Genomic DNA, 15122 nt, shown 5'->3' with positions numbered 1-15122 from the left:
ACGGACAGACATTTTGGCTTTGGAACCCTAAAAATATCCTAATAACTACAGGTGTTGTGTGCCTATAATATACAAGTCCTCGATGTCTACAGGATCCCATCATGACCCTGACCTGCGATAGGACCAACTGTAAAATATACCATTCGGGGAACAAGCAAAGATCTCAACGAAAATTTATTTTATCGAGAACCTTCTTTTTGAAGTCGGCTATAAAGTACCTCCTCGGCCACCTGGCGCAACTCCGCCGCCATGGCTGCGCCAGTCTGCTCCACCATCCGCCTGAAGGCGCCCTTCGCGTTTAGCAGCAGCAGGTGCGGGGGCGCGTATTCCACGAGGCGTCCGGCGTCCAGCACTAATATCTGACAACATACAAACGCTTATTCCCGTTCTTTAATTCAATATTGGACATCGGGCTATGAATTCAGTTTGGGATAGGTGCACTAAGCACTACGCGCTAAAATTGTGTAGATAATAGTGTCCGGCCGAAACCAGTCACGTCTTTATGATAAGAAAGACTAATAATTAGAATTCAATTCACTTATCAATCAAAAAGTAGCCGAATGCGAGCCCAAAAGTACGTAAGTATGCTGTTAAAGCCGTAACAGACTAATGCCCCGCGACCTTGGTGCGGTCAAAATATCTCTTTCTCGCTCTAACTTATAGCTGCGTCCTTAAGGCACGTATAGTACTATGCCTTATGGGAAACGGTCGAAGTGATAGTTCAGATCCGGAAACCGTCACCAACTTTTAGTATGTTGTTGGGCATAGTATTGGATTTCCAAAACTGCCGGGAGACAGCGGCGCCGGCCATCTACTTCAGCGGAATGACGTCATCAAAATGACTCCCGCCTCGTTGCGAATATTGCATTTTGCACCCAAACTATGGATTGCACATACACGTGTAGGGTATTAAACGAAAGCTAATAAAATATTATATATTTCACTAGTACACTATGTATCAAAATATACAATAGTTTAAGAGAAATTTAAAAATAAATCAAAATGATGAAAAAAAAAAACGATTATTTAGGTATCCTTGCCTTCCGCTTGAACCACATATGAGATAACACCCTTGTAACTCAGCCCTAATTAAGGGAATTTATCAACTTGCAGCGCCATCTATCGCGCCACTCGAGTACTAATGTCGCCCGGTTGCTAGCGTTCGGCTGCTTTCTCGTCAGTACGCTTTTGTAACTTAGCCGAGCAACACGTTTACAAAGCAAGTTTAAAGAAGATCGAGAAATTTCAAATCGTGAAAATGTTTTGAATACCTTCGACATCGTGACATTCCGCTCGGTGCCCATGGCCCAGCGACGAGACGTAGTGACCTTCCTATAGGCACCGTCACAAAAAGTACACGGGTACATATGCCTCATGGTTTCGTCCTCTGGGACGACAAGCGTCGTCCCGTGAGACGACATGGCGTCGACCCGTGAGACGACATGGCGTCGACCCGTGAGATGACATGGTGTCGTCTTGTGAGACGACATGGTGCTGTCCCGTGAGACGACATGGCGTCGTCCCGTGAGACGACATGACGTCGCCCCGTGAGACGACAAGCGTCGTCCCGTGAGACGACATGGCATCCCTGACATTCATCATTCCGATGACATTCCGCTCGGTGCCCATGGCCCAGCGACGAGACGCAGTGACCTTACTACAGGCACCGTCATAAAAAGTACACTAGTACTTATGCCTCTGGGACGACAAGCGTCGTCCCGTGAGACGACATGGCCTCGTCCCGTGAGACGACATGGCGTCGTCCCGTGAGACGACATGGCGTCGTCCCGTGAGACGACATGGCGTCGTCCCGTGAGACGACAAAGCGTCGTCCCGTGAGACGACTTGGCATCCCTGTGGAACGCCAAGCGTCGTCCGGTAAAACGACAAGGCGTCGTCCTGATGAGTTACGTCATCCTGTGAAAAGATATCGCGTCATCCCGTGGTATAGTCCCGAGAAGATATTAAATTATTTTAAACCGGGTCACTCACGTATTATTAAGTCGAATAGCTCGACATAAAAAAAAACAATAATAATCAAATAATGGTTTAAAATAATCTAATATGTTTGAGTCTCACGGGAGTTTTATAGCCGTGAGAAGATATTGCGTCGCCCCGTAGAACTACATTCCGTTCGATAAGACGACATTTTGTCGTATCGTGAGACCCTAATGTGTTGTCCTATGAGACGGCATCGTATGGTCCTCTAAAATGACAATGAAATGACGTTGTCTTGTTAGACAAACAACTGTTGTCTCATAGTCTACCATTAATACGGTGGCGGACGTCTTATTGGTCGCATTATTCTTAGATGTCTGCTTGGTCGGACTCACATTTTTTAAGATCTGCATGGTCCTGATATTACCCATGTGCGACCCGGTTAGTATACGTCATCGATCGAATTGTGTGTCACCTTTAAGGACGATGAGCAGCTGAATTTCTATTGGCGGGTTTGGCGCGAAATTGATAACGAAACGCAGTTACAGTAAATCTTGGTTGTGTACAAATGTTGGTCTTGGTCGATAACAAACAAGGAATTTTTTGCCGTGAACGAACCTAAAAAACTAACCTACCTATATACATTCTGAGGATCGTAACTGTATAACCAACTGCAAAATGGCAGTTAAGAAACTGTGCGGAGGAAAAAGCACAGTGAAAAACCTTGTGTTATACTTTGCCCAACTAGATCCTTTACCAAAACGAGAGAGGGGGAGGCAAGGAAAATCGACATCAGTTTTAAAGAAGATTAAAACTCTCTCCTCTGAATAGGAATATCAATACACGTAAAATACAAATTCGTTTACGACTGTCATATTATGATATATATGAGTGAAAAATCATCGCACTTAATCCATCTTTTGAATTACTAGTCAGGTTTTGATAGTCTTTTTGGGGATACTAAAGCATCTCCTGTATCCTCTTCTAATGTTGACTATAGTCTATAGCTACAAAATAGCGGCCTGTCACAAAGAGAAACCTTTGCGCTAGTCTAGAAATTATCTATATTTCAAAACGTCTACTAAGTAGCTGTCACACAGAGACCACAGAACTAAGAGTAACACGTAGAAAACATACCTTCTATCACATTCCGTTCAAAAGGCCGAACTAACAAAAGCATTTATAATGCTCTATTCACATCAATCAGGTAGAAACTTGTAAACTCAGCTTCAAATGCTATAAGTAACGAGCTCCACTTTGGAAGATTATCTTAGGTTTTAAATCATAATACGTTGACCGCAAACGTTCTAGTTCCATTTCAAAGAGCTCCATTACTATTAATATAACTATCGGAAACGGAATGGTATTTGTAGGAGGTGCTTTCACAGAATGACTAAAAGGACTACAATATTAATTTAATATGGCCTTCCGCATTGTCACCCATGATTGATCAATAGGAGTGGAAACATCGGTTTCGTTAGTGGTAGATGTTATATGTCTGACAAAGCTTCCCTTTGTGTAAATAAAGAAACAATTTATGAAAAGATTTTTGGGTAGTTCAGTTAGAGTGGAGTTACTGATCCTGTGTACCGAAAAATCGCGAATTAAATTAGTGAAGCCGACTAAGGGAACTAAACCGTCGAACCAACAGCCATGGTCCACGGCTTTGTATCTAAATGAACTTGGAAGTCTTTAACTCAAACGACTACACATGATAAAATAATAAAACTCGTTAATTGCTCCGAGGGTTTGTTTGATTTTCCAATAAGACAAATAAATGAAATCACTTCAAAATCTTTGAAACCATGTGGACTGCGGGGCAAGCCATTATATGTACATACAAAGGTACAACGTACGCAAACGTACATACAAGAGTAATATTTAGAAAATATTTGCAAGCAGTCACCGATAGCAGATACCTGATTCGAAAAGAGCACGGATCGGAAATACAAACCCTTCTTTCGATTTCTAGTTGAGATGTTTCCCTTCCTACGAAGTAGTCACATGCTTTTGCAAAAAACTATAACATACGGCGTTTTAGGCCAAAGGCAATCAAGTTCAAGATAATATGTAATATTCTTAGAGGAATACCCGAAAGAGAACATCCTTAAAAAGACGAGTCAACTAGGTCAAATCCCAAATAGATACCAGTGCACGGAATCAGAGGCTTGATAATAACGTTAGAACGCTCATCAAAGGATCGCGCAAAATCTAAGCCGAATATGATTCTAGTAGTGTCTCATGACTACAATATGCTCGACGGTTAAATAGAGTGCAATGTACTCTAAAAATCAACACTAGTTCTGTTGTCATTGCCAGATCTAAGTACTACAAGCTTAACTGAAAGGTAGAAGTCCAGGGCTTACAGCATACTGTTGTAACAGGTCTCGTATGGCATGTACTCGCAATTGTAAACATCATCGTCAATGCAATCAAGTAGTGTTGTAGGTTTGTGTTGTAGTACCCTACAAAATCATCGTGTCTTGGATATAGGGCAGACGCGCTGCTAATCGAATTACAGCATTACTTGTGAAGACAACTACAATTCATATATTTATATATTCATGATACATTCATTAAATATAGTAAATATGAGATTTCTAGATATATATCAGCTTTACGTCAACGAAGTGACAAATAATATGTCGCAGAAAGGCCTAGATCATCAAATAATTGTCTATTTGGGGGCATCATGATGACAGATTAGTACTAGGGTTCCTTCAAGATAATAAAAACAGTCTAAATTCAACTGATATACAAAGTTCAAAGTGTTTTTATTTGTGAGTATGTATATGTCAAACTGATTACAGTAGCGGTAAATAAATATTTGTAGCACTATACCCTGCCTGATGGCACAATTGCATGAAAGTCAATAAACAACATACAACGTCCTTGCATTGCTAAATCTCTTATCAAAATTAATATTTGGTAATGAATGCATCTACACGTGTCAAGGGTCAATAGGAACTGTGCCACGGCACCACACGCGCGACGGCGCTAGCGCAGCACTTGAGATTAGATTACGTTAAACAAATAATACTGTAATGTAATGTAATTTGTCTTAGTCTCACGAAAGTTTCGCAATTGGTTTTAATAGGTTGCACTACAATTTAAAGTGGATATTTTCACTTCGTCTATTCTTATTCAAAGAGTCTTGTCAGCAGGTCAAGTCAGTGTCAAGAGGTGGTCAGCCAAGAGGTGTTTACGCTCTTATTAGAAGATCGTATGTATAGGCACGAAAGCAATAAAAAACTCACGAAGTGTGCTAAGACTAACAATAAACTATTGTACAATCCACTACCAGCGCGCGAACCATAAAATCTTCATTTTTGGGAATCAATTCGCCACCAGAAAGAGTGAACGTTAAACAACCTAAAATGCCAAACCTAAAGATAAACTCTCTGTTATAGGTGAACTCATTTGAATGATTCAATGATTAAAATATCTTCTAAAATATTCTACTTGGTAGACGTATCTTCAGTAAACGCACAGTATCATGGAGAGATGCCATCCACAACAACTGGAGTTGTCAGCATCACTTTAAATTTACAATCACCAACACCATACGATTGTCACCTGCGTGTCAGTACTCAGTAATTCTGTTCATTCGCCATTCGTTACATTCGCTTGCATGACTGACAAGTATATAATATAAGCTCAGTTGAAGCGGTACCGGCCTAATGGCATGTTTTCAGTTATCTGTGGATAGTAAATTTAGCAGCATAATTGACACTTAAAATAAATAGGAGCCTACCATTTCATATAAGAATTATTAACTATTCATAGCTTAACATTAATATGGTTGTTTTAAAGCAACCCTCACCTAAAACCAATCAATAAGGATGTATTATCGGCTCAGTTGAAACTACTACTAGCTGAAAGTTGTTACTAGATATTAAAATGCTAAATCGTGAAATGATGTATTTTCTTCTTCATTTTCTGACGCTACTTTCAGGCAGAGCAGTACTCGATTCGAAATACAATTCAATTATTTCCGCAAATAAACACATTAAGTAGGTATACATATAGTATTCAACACATTTACGGAATTTGTTGTCATTATGTAGTGGGCTATGTACAAATGAAGCCGGTATAGTAAATAATTATTAATGTCTAAAAATACAAACATTTGGTTATTCGTGCATATTAAAATACATATTACATTACATCTGACCTATACTTACCAATTTACATTTAATCGATAGAAAATACTTTAAATCAGAGATGACCCAGGGTTTTTCCAATTAGTTACGAATTGAAACAGATTTTTGGATGGATCGGCAGTTCTATATTTTATTGTGTTAAGCAGTAGACAAGTAGTATTTTTTTTTGTAAAATAATAATTATCATTACATTATACAACATAACCTATTTATCATTTTCACCTAGTGGGGTGTTGTAAGGAAAGCATCAAAGGTAGTGTTGACGGGTTTGATATAAAACTCACTTGATGGGGTTCACTTTGCAAGCATCATAGCTCGCGTAGCTTCAGATGTGAATTAGCATACTTACATAGTCGCAATGAATAACTTTACTAATGTTGCCAGTCAGTGCTAACGATTGTCGTATCTATCGATAATTACAAATGAGGAAATTCTAGTCATTAAGGTTTGACGCAAACAATCTTTTGGTATATCAATACGGAATATATTTCAAGCCCATATTCTTATTATGTGATTTTTGCATAAATATTATAACTATCAGTCACAGGTCACAGTACGCCCGGGCCAGCGCCGGCAGAGGTCACGTCTCATATGTGGTTCAAGCGGGAGGTAAGGATACTTAAATAGAACCGTTTTTCCCCCGAAGGGTAAAAACGGATATTTAGGTTCCTGCCGAAGCTTGAACCACGCCTAAGGGCCTTGCCGGCTTATACATATGGTACTGACGAGAAAGCAGCCGAGTGCTAGCAACCGGGCGACATTAGTACTTGAGTGGCGCGATAGATGGCGCTGCAAGTTGATAAATTTCCTTAATTAGGGCTGAGTTACAAGGGTGTTATCTCATATGTGGTTCAAGCTTCGGCAGGAACCTAAATATCCGTTTTTAAAATTTAGCAGCATAATTGACACTTAAAATAAATAGGTCTACCATAAAAACTAAAGCGCGCCAACAATTCTACCTTAATGCGCTCATATTATGCAAAGAATAGTCCTAATTATGGGGTATTAAATAAAAGAACATTACATAAAATACATGAAAACGACATTTTGGAGTGGAATCATAATTTATAAAATGATATTGAAAAAATATATATTAAAAACAAAAATAAAAAAAATATTGACGCAAGCAAGTACAAAATTGAAGGTGTTGAAGTCCCTGACTTCTGAGATTGGTAAAAATACCTGTTACAGAAGTCACTGTCCTCTCCCAGTCAATAGAAGCACAACACTGTCTATGCCTCTTTCTATAATATTTAATAGGTCACTTTCTGACGGATGTTTCCCTCTTGTATGGAAGGAGGCTCGAATCGTCCCAATTTTTAAGAAAGGAGATGAAACCGCGGTACAGAACTATCGCCCAATTTCAATTTTATCGTGCTTTTCTAAGCTATTTGAGTCTCTTATACAACCAATACTTTCGGGGCTAGTAGACAAGTGTATTTCTGACCATCAACATGGCTTCAGACCTGGTCGCTCAGTAGTGTCGAATCTGGTGCCATTTGTTTCTGACTTGCGCTAGCGGGTTGACAAAGGCCTGCAAGTTGATACTGTATACACTGACTTTAGCAGCGCCTTTGATAAAGTCGATCATGCAATTCTCTTACAAAAGCTTAATAATTTTGGGGTCGGTGGTAATTGGCTCGAATGGTTCAAGTCTTATCTTATGAATAGGCCGCAAAATGTGGGTGTACACGGCTACAAATCGGTAACCTATCATGCTGGTTCGGGAGTACCACAGGGTTCTCACCTGGGCCCAGTGCTTTTTCTGATATTTATAAATGATATTACTGATCATATCAAACAATCCAACTATTCTTTATACGCAGATGATCTCAAGCTATACAGATCGGTGATATGTGAATCAGATGCATAAATGCTACAGAGCGACCTAAACAATATAGTGTCTTGGTGCAATACAAATCGTATGACTCTCAACGCAAAAAAGAGTTTTTTTATTAAATATTGCAGGAAAAAAAACCGCTTGAATATAGGTACGAGATCGGCGGTGTTACTTTAACGGAAGTCACTGAAGTTCGAGATCTTGGCGTAATAATTGATAGTGAACTTAAATTTAATGGTCATATCGACTCTGTAGTAAAAAAAGCTGCACAGATGCTTGGATTTATTAAAAGAAACCACTGATTTTAAGGATCAGAAAACAAAAGTAGTCCTTTACAACACGCTAGTACGCAGCCATCTCGAATCAGCCTCAATTGTCTGGAGTCCTTTCTATCACATACATTCGCAACGAGTTGAGAGCATACAGAGAGCCTTCACAAGATAAGATTGAAGACTTAGATAACATAACAACTTGGTCATCATCGAACTCTTTAGTACTTAATCCTAATAAATCAAAAGTTATGATTTTTGGCTCCAAGCATCAAATAATACAAATAGATAACCATACACCTATCATTTCCATTTCAGGCGAAGAAATAGATCGTGTTTCTGAATCGCGTAATCTAGGCGTTATAATGGATGAATGTCTTCGTTTTGAAAGTCACGGCAGATATTGCCCGAAACTCATTATATAGACTTAAGATCCTCTATAGAATCCGTGATTTTCTTAGCGTAGACCTTCGAGTCAACCTTTGTGATACCATAGAGTAACTTATACTAGAGCGGTACTGTCATAGTAAATTTTGTAACCCCAGTAAATTCACTGCCATCTGTCGACAAACTTTAAAACTAAAAATGAAGATTTATAAAAATACGATAGAATGTATTTAAATATAGATAAATGATTTTTTTATTGGCATTAATTATTTTTATGATTTTGACCCATGTTCTTTCACTGATATGCGTTAAAATTGTTAAATAACAAACGAAACCGTCAACGCCATCTATACGACTGTAGGCCAAAACTAGTAGCGCCCTCTGAACGAGAATCAAATTTTCTTGATTTTCGAGGCACGTTTTTTCCGTAGACTGTATCTATCTATTACGGAGTTATATCTATCTTTGGTGATACGCTAATACTCTCAAAGTTTGATTACGCGGACGTGGTTTATGGACCACAGTTATTAGCTAGAACTGAACGCATTATACAAAGAGTCCAGAATGCATGTGCACGTTACTGTTTTAGAATCCCTCCACGAACGCACGTGACACCTTACTTAAATTCATCAGGCATTCTTAAAATGACTTACAGAAGAGAACTTCATCTATCTTCCTTGTTGTTTGGAGTATTAAAGTTTTCAAAACCCGAGTACCTCTTCCAAAAGTTCACCTGGCGCTCAAACACTTCTATGAAATATGGTCTTAGATCGGTCAACAACAAATTAGTAACTTTTCATTACTGCACCTCCGCATTTCGAGGTAGTTTTGGAATAATATACCTCCGCCATTAAATATATTAAATTCTCTTAAAAGTTTTAAAACACAGCTTAAGCGACACCTTCTTCAGATTCAAAATGAACTACCTCTTGGCGGTAGAGCAATACCCTCTTATCTTTGATTATAGCCCAGCCATATAATACATACAATAATGACATTAAATATAATATTATTTACAACTACGCACATTCACACTTCAGTATCAGTCTTACCTACGTATAAATATATATCTTAACCTACAAAAACACAAAAAATCCTTTATAATTTTTAAGTACTTATAATAATGCTACACACTTAACAACATAATGCACACTTTCATTTCATACACCTTCCATATACCTATTCTTTATCTTTCTTTTTCTCATTTAATGTTCTTAATACTTAAGGTTTCTTTTTTTTCTTTTATCACTTAAAACTTTTTTATCTTTATTCCTTTTTATTATGTAATAGGTACTTAGTATTTCTTTTTTTTTATAGGATCCGACTGAAAACCAGCGTTGCAGTAAATTTACTGCAACATTATGCTGAGTCGAGACTCCTTTTTAACATCACGCTGTCTTTCATGCCAATGTCAATTAATTTAGTTAAGAAGTAATGTACCTAGTTAGGTACATTAGTATGTAAACTATTAACCTACATATTTTATGTTTAATAATGTTATGTGATGTTAAATAAATTTTCTCTCTCTCTCTCTCTCTCTCTCTCTCATATCTTGCTTTTGGTACTCCAGGGTTTTCGCACAGAAACACCTACGACTGTCGCCTCGCCAAATATAATATGAACAGCCTGCGCGATCGGCGACGTATGTTGGACCTTTGTTTTCTGCACAAGGTCGTAAATGGACAAATAAAATGCAACAACTTACTCGAGAGAATCTGTATTACCGCACCTCATAATTATCCTCGGCGTCCTATAACGAAAACATTCTCGGTGCCAGTAACTAGGACCAACCTCGGTCTGCAGTCTCCCATGGTACGAGTTTGCGCCGCTTACAATGCCTTTATAATGGAAAGGGGTTACATCGACATTTTTCATGACCTTTACCCGCATTCAAAAATAAAATAATAGGCAGAAAATAATAATAGTAAAATTAAATATAATTAAATTAAATATAATTAATTAGTATAATTTTAGATTTAATTGTATAGTTTTAGGTTAAGTTTTATCTCACTGCGATGCTTTTAGTCAATGTTATGTACAATAGTGTTATGTTTTAAAATGTTTTTTAAAAGGTAATAAATACTGATATATATGACAATTATGGAGGACTTTTAAAGGAGGAGATTAGGTACGAAACGAAACCGTTGTTTTGCTTATTTATCAAACAAATTCAATTTATAAATTATAACTCCACTTCAAAATATCGTTTTCATGTGTTTTATGTAATGTTCATTCATTTAATACCCGATAATTAGGACTACTCTTTGCATAATATGAGCGCATTAAGGTAGAATTGTTGGCGCGCTTTAGTGTTTATGGTACAACTTCCACAGTTTTTATCGGAAATAAAAAATTTAAGCTGTGACGTATAGTTGAATAACTGATTTCTTTTATATTATACGCAACATTGTTATAACGTTTTTAGTTGAGTTATAAAATATATATACATGAACTTTTTTCATAAAAAGTGTTTTTTCTTTGTTTGTAACTCTTAAAATATACATTGTTTTTATAAATAATGTATTAACGAATCATAATATATTTAATAACCTTTCGTCTGATGTAGCACACGCGTATATATGACCCATGGTATTGTTATAATTTAGATTTTGCAAATTTCGGCAGCGGCCACATGTATGACGCCATTATTTGTCACTCAGGCACTATAGAGATTGTCTCCCAGCAGTTTTATATTGCTAATAACATACTAGAAGCTTATGCAGATTATCCTGAAAATGACCATTCTCGATATTTTTAACTAATGCATTTGTTCTAGCAAATACCTACATTTTGATGCATAATTTTCACATTTTTGGTCTGATTTTGATTATTTTGATATCAGTGTATGGCTTGAGACATCGGCTTTAATTATATAGTACATTGCTTTAACGTCCGACTTTTGATTTGGTTGAAAAACCCAAATAATCGTTTTTTTTTTCATAATTTTGGTTTATTTTTAAATTTCTCTTAAACTATTATATATTTTGGTACATAGTGTATTAGTGAAATATATAATATTTTATTGGCTTTCGTTTAATACCCCACACGTGTATGTGCAATACATAGTTTGGGTGCAAAGTGCAATATTCGCAACGAGGCGGGAGTCATTTTGATGTCGTCATTCCGCTGAAGTAGATGGCCGGCGCCGCTGTCTCCCGGCAGTTTTGGAGACCCAGTACCATGCCCAGCATCATACTAAAAGTTGAAAGCGGTTTCCGGATCTGAACTATATTCCCATAAGGCAGTGCACTAGTACGGCGACCACCTTACACACTATCGATAGTTGCGCCGCCCCGCACCAAGGTCGCGGTGCGGTGCGGGAGTCTGTTACGGTTTTATGTTTCGGCGCGGCCGAAAGGTTCGGCTTTTTTTGACCGAAACCAAACCTTTGTGAAATCTCCGAGATTTCATTAGCCAAAATTGGTGTACGACAAGAGGAAGACTCGAGAGGAAATATTGCGCTCTTCACACGAGTACCTTATCGGAGTCGATGACCGTGTTGAGCCGGTGGGCAATAGTGAGCACGGTGCAGTGCTGGAAGTGTGTGCGGATGGCGGTCTGCACCAGCGCGTCGGTGGCCGGGTCCACGTTGGCCGTGGCCTCGTCCAGCAGCAGCACGCGGTTGGCGCGCACGATGGCGCGCGCCAGGCACACTAGCTGCCGCGACCCCACGCTCATGTTGCATCCGCCTTCCGCTACGAACTTGTTCAGCGCATCTGGTAAATCCAGTGATAGTTTTGGGTAGCGCTTATGGCCGGTCTTATCGCGTCTGCTCAACTTAACCTTAGTGCCGATTACATGTTAAACTTTATTTGTTAAACAGTATGCCAGTAAAATGATGGTGAACTCTGCAGACAGAATATGTTATATAGAGTAGCGGCACGTGTAAATCGACCCCGATTTCAACGACGGGAGATCACTTTTAGTGACACTATCTGATCTCTTCAGTACTTATTATTGAAAACACTACAACTTTCTGATCCGGGTTGTCTCTTATGACATTTGTCGTTAAAATGAATCAGGTTAGGGTGGCTTGAGAACTGCCAAGTTGCTTAGTCTAAATCCTTATCTAATCCAGAGCTATAAGATAATTTGTAACATTTATATATTAATCGGATAACTAATGCACTAACCAGGATCCTCTTCATCAGATATAAGTTCCACTTTACTCAACGCACTTAACAAGATATCGTCAGTGTATTCGCCAAACGGATCCAAGTTTTTTCGCATGGTACCACTGAACAAGACTGGCTCCTTATAATGGAAACAAAAGAAATGTTACTATAGCTTGAATTCACATTGACATACATTATTTATTACGTCCATGTCATGTTCACCGGAAAGAGTTGTAAGTCAAATAAAAAATTGTGCGGTACCAATAAATGTATTCAAATGTTCTCAGACTGTGCTGTGAGAATAATTCTGATAAAATTTATTTGTATAGAAATAGTTTATTCTACTCATTCTTTACGGGCTGCCTAACTAGTGAGAGCCAAAATCATAGACTAATAAATAGGAATTACTTGCGGAATGATGGATATTTTTTCCCTCAAATCATGTAGGCCGATAGAAGATATGTTCACACCGTCGATGGTGATTACACCTTCCAAATAAGCAAGCCGGAACAGTGTCTGAATGATGGATGACTTGCCGGCGCCAGTTCTGCCCACGATTCCTATCTAAAGAGACAAGATCTGATTAAATACACCAACGTCCAGGGCAGGGTAGCCAGGTGAGCGGAAAGCGGAAGTGAATTATCGTATTTGAGTGTCAAAATAAGGCATATCAAAAAGGCAATGAACTTATATTATATGTCGAATAAATACATATTTGAAGGAAACACAATTTTCATCTAAATTATACAAAAATCTATTTTAAGTTTGTAGGCCACCAAACGAAGACAAAATAGGAGAAATAATTCGTGTATAAGCCAACCCACTGTTTGGCAACCATCTAGCTGCAGTCTTTAAACCCAATAATGCTAACACTCCGAAATAGACCAGATAATCAATCAAGACCTGCAGTTATGCCTACCCCTGCGACCAACATCTCCTGGGGACCTGTCAAGAGAAAATTGCGACTATGGATCCTAAAAAAGCTCCAGGCTTCGACTTCATAACCCCTAAAATACTTAAAGAGCTGCCCAGGAAATGTATAGTATTTATCGCAATCCATATATCAATACAACATTTAGAGTCTGCCTGCTTTGTGGAAGGCATCCCAAATTGTTATGATACACAAGTTTGACAAATTGGCCACCGAAGTGTCGTCCTATCGCCCCATAAGCTTGACTCCAGTCTTATCAAAACTCTGAGAGAGGATAATTTTAAGCCGTTTAAAATATCACCTAGACGAACAACAGACCATACCTGACCACCAATTTGGATTCCGCAAGTAGCATTCAACTTTTGAACAAGTTCACCGAATATACTATTCAATACGGCAATGTTTCGAACGCAAGGAATACTGTTCGCCAGCGTTTCTCGATGTACAATAGGCCTTTGACCGGGTCTGGCTCAAAGGACTCTTTTATAAGACCGAGAAACTATTACCACACACTTAATCCAACAATGGCATCGTATCTCCATAATAGGATGTTTTAGGTGAAACAAGGTGAAGCGAGATCGTCAGTCAATTTCTGCCGTGCAGGAATACCTCAAGGATCCGTTCTTGGCCCGATACTATATAATATATTTACTTGTGATTTCTCCCAGTCTAACAACATACATGGGACCACCTTGGCTGATGTAGCTGCATTTCTCGCGTGCCACAAAGATCCTAATGAAGCAAGCAGAATTCTGCAGAACAGCTCGACAAAACTTACTAATGGTTAAATAAATGGCGTATATGGCTAGTGCCCCTAAATCGCATCACATGACTTTTACACTAAGTCTTGAAACCTGCCCGCCAGTCAAACTAGGAGAAGCTGAATGGCCGCAATCATCCTGCGTCAAATAGGTACAGTCGAAGGCAAAAATATCGATCCAGACAAATGGCTCAAAAATATGTGAACACGAGACACGACTCTATTGTCTAAGGTACCGGACCGTACACATATTTTTGAAACTTTGGGAATGTATATATATTTATGCCCTTGACTGTACCTTGGGTTTAACGTGGATCGAAGCATTCTTCGGTCATTATGTGATCCTTCAGGGTCATTACCTGGAAGGATCACATAAAGTACAAACAAGGAGAAGTCGACAACAGATTCAGAAACCTAATAATATGGCTCCTTGAAAGACAATCCGCACTATCTCTGAGCAACGAATTAAGAGTATATTGCTAAATCATAAAACCAATCTGGACATATGGGATCCAGATATGGTCTTCTACCAGCAAATTAAATATCCTCTGCCTTCAGAGCCCAAAATTATATTTTAAGGATTTTGTGCGCTACATATCTTGGTTCACTCGTAACAGGAAATCCACGAATACCTACTTAGAAATTCCGACTGTCCTTGAAGAGGCAAAACGCTATAGTGATATCTACAAGGATCGCGTGACCATGCAGTCCATGCATCC

The 15122-nt window shown here is 38.6% G+C and overlaps 1 protein-coding gene across 2 annotated transcripts in view; it reads right to left on the bottom strand.

Moving 5' to 3' along the window:
• The window catches only part of LOC134754829 (ATP-binding cassette sub-family C member 4-like), a 61626-nt gene that overhangs the window by 631 nt on the left and 45873 nt on the right, over positions 1 to 15122 (bottom strand). Inside the window, exons 15-18 of one of the 2 annotated variants that reach the window (XM_063691257.1) lie at positions 13121 to 13276; positions 12731 to 12851; positions 12075 to 12313; positions 219 to 359 (exon numbers count right to left, since the gene is read on the bottom strand). In XM_063691257.1, coding sequence (XP_063547327.1) covers positions 219 to 359; positions 12075 to 12313; positions 12731 to 12851; positions 13121 to 13276 — 657 coding nt within the window. Of the gene's footprint in view, positions 1 to 179; positions 360 to 12074; positions 12314 to 12730; positions 12852 to 13120; positions 13277 to 15122 lie in introns of those variants that run through there. The other variant, XM_063691258.1, reaches the window with a different exon arrangement.

Source organism: Cydia strobilella, chromosome Z (assembly GCF_947568885.1).
Source record: "Cydia strobilella chromosome Z, ilCydStro3.1, whole genome shotgun sequence".
Classification (NCBI taxonomy): domain Eukaryota; kingdom Metazoa; phylum Arthropoda; class Insecta; order Lepidoptera; family Tortricidae; genus Cydia; species Cydia strobilella.
The sequence above is the reverse complement of the archived record's forward strand: the minus strand, read 5'-3'. Positions and strand labels throughout refer to the sequence as shown.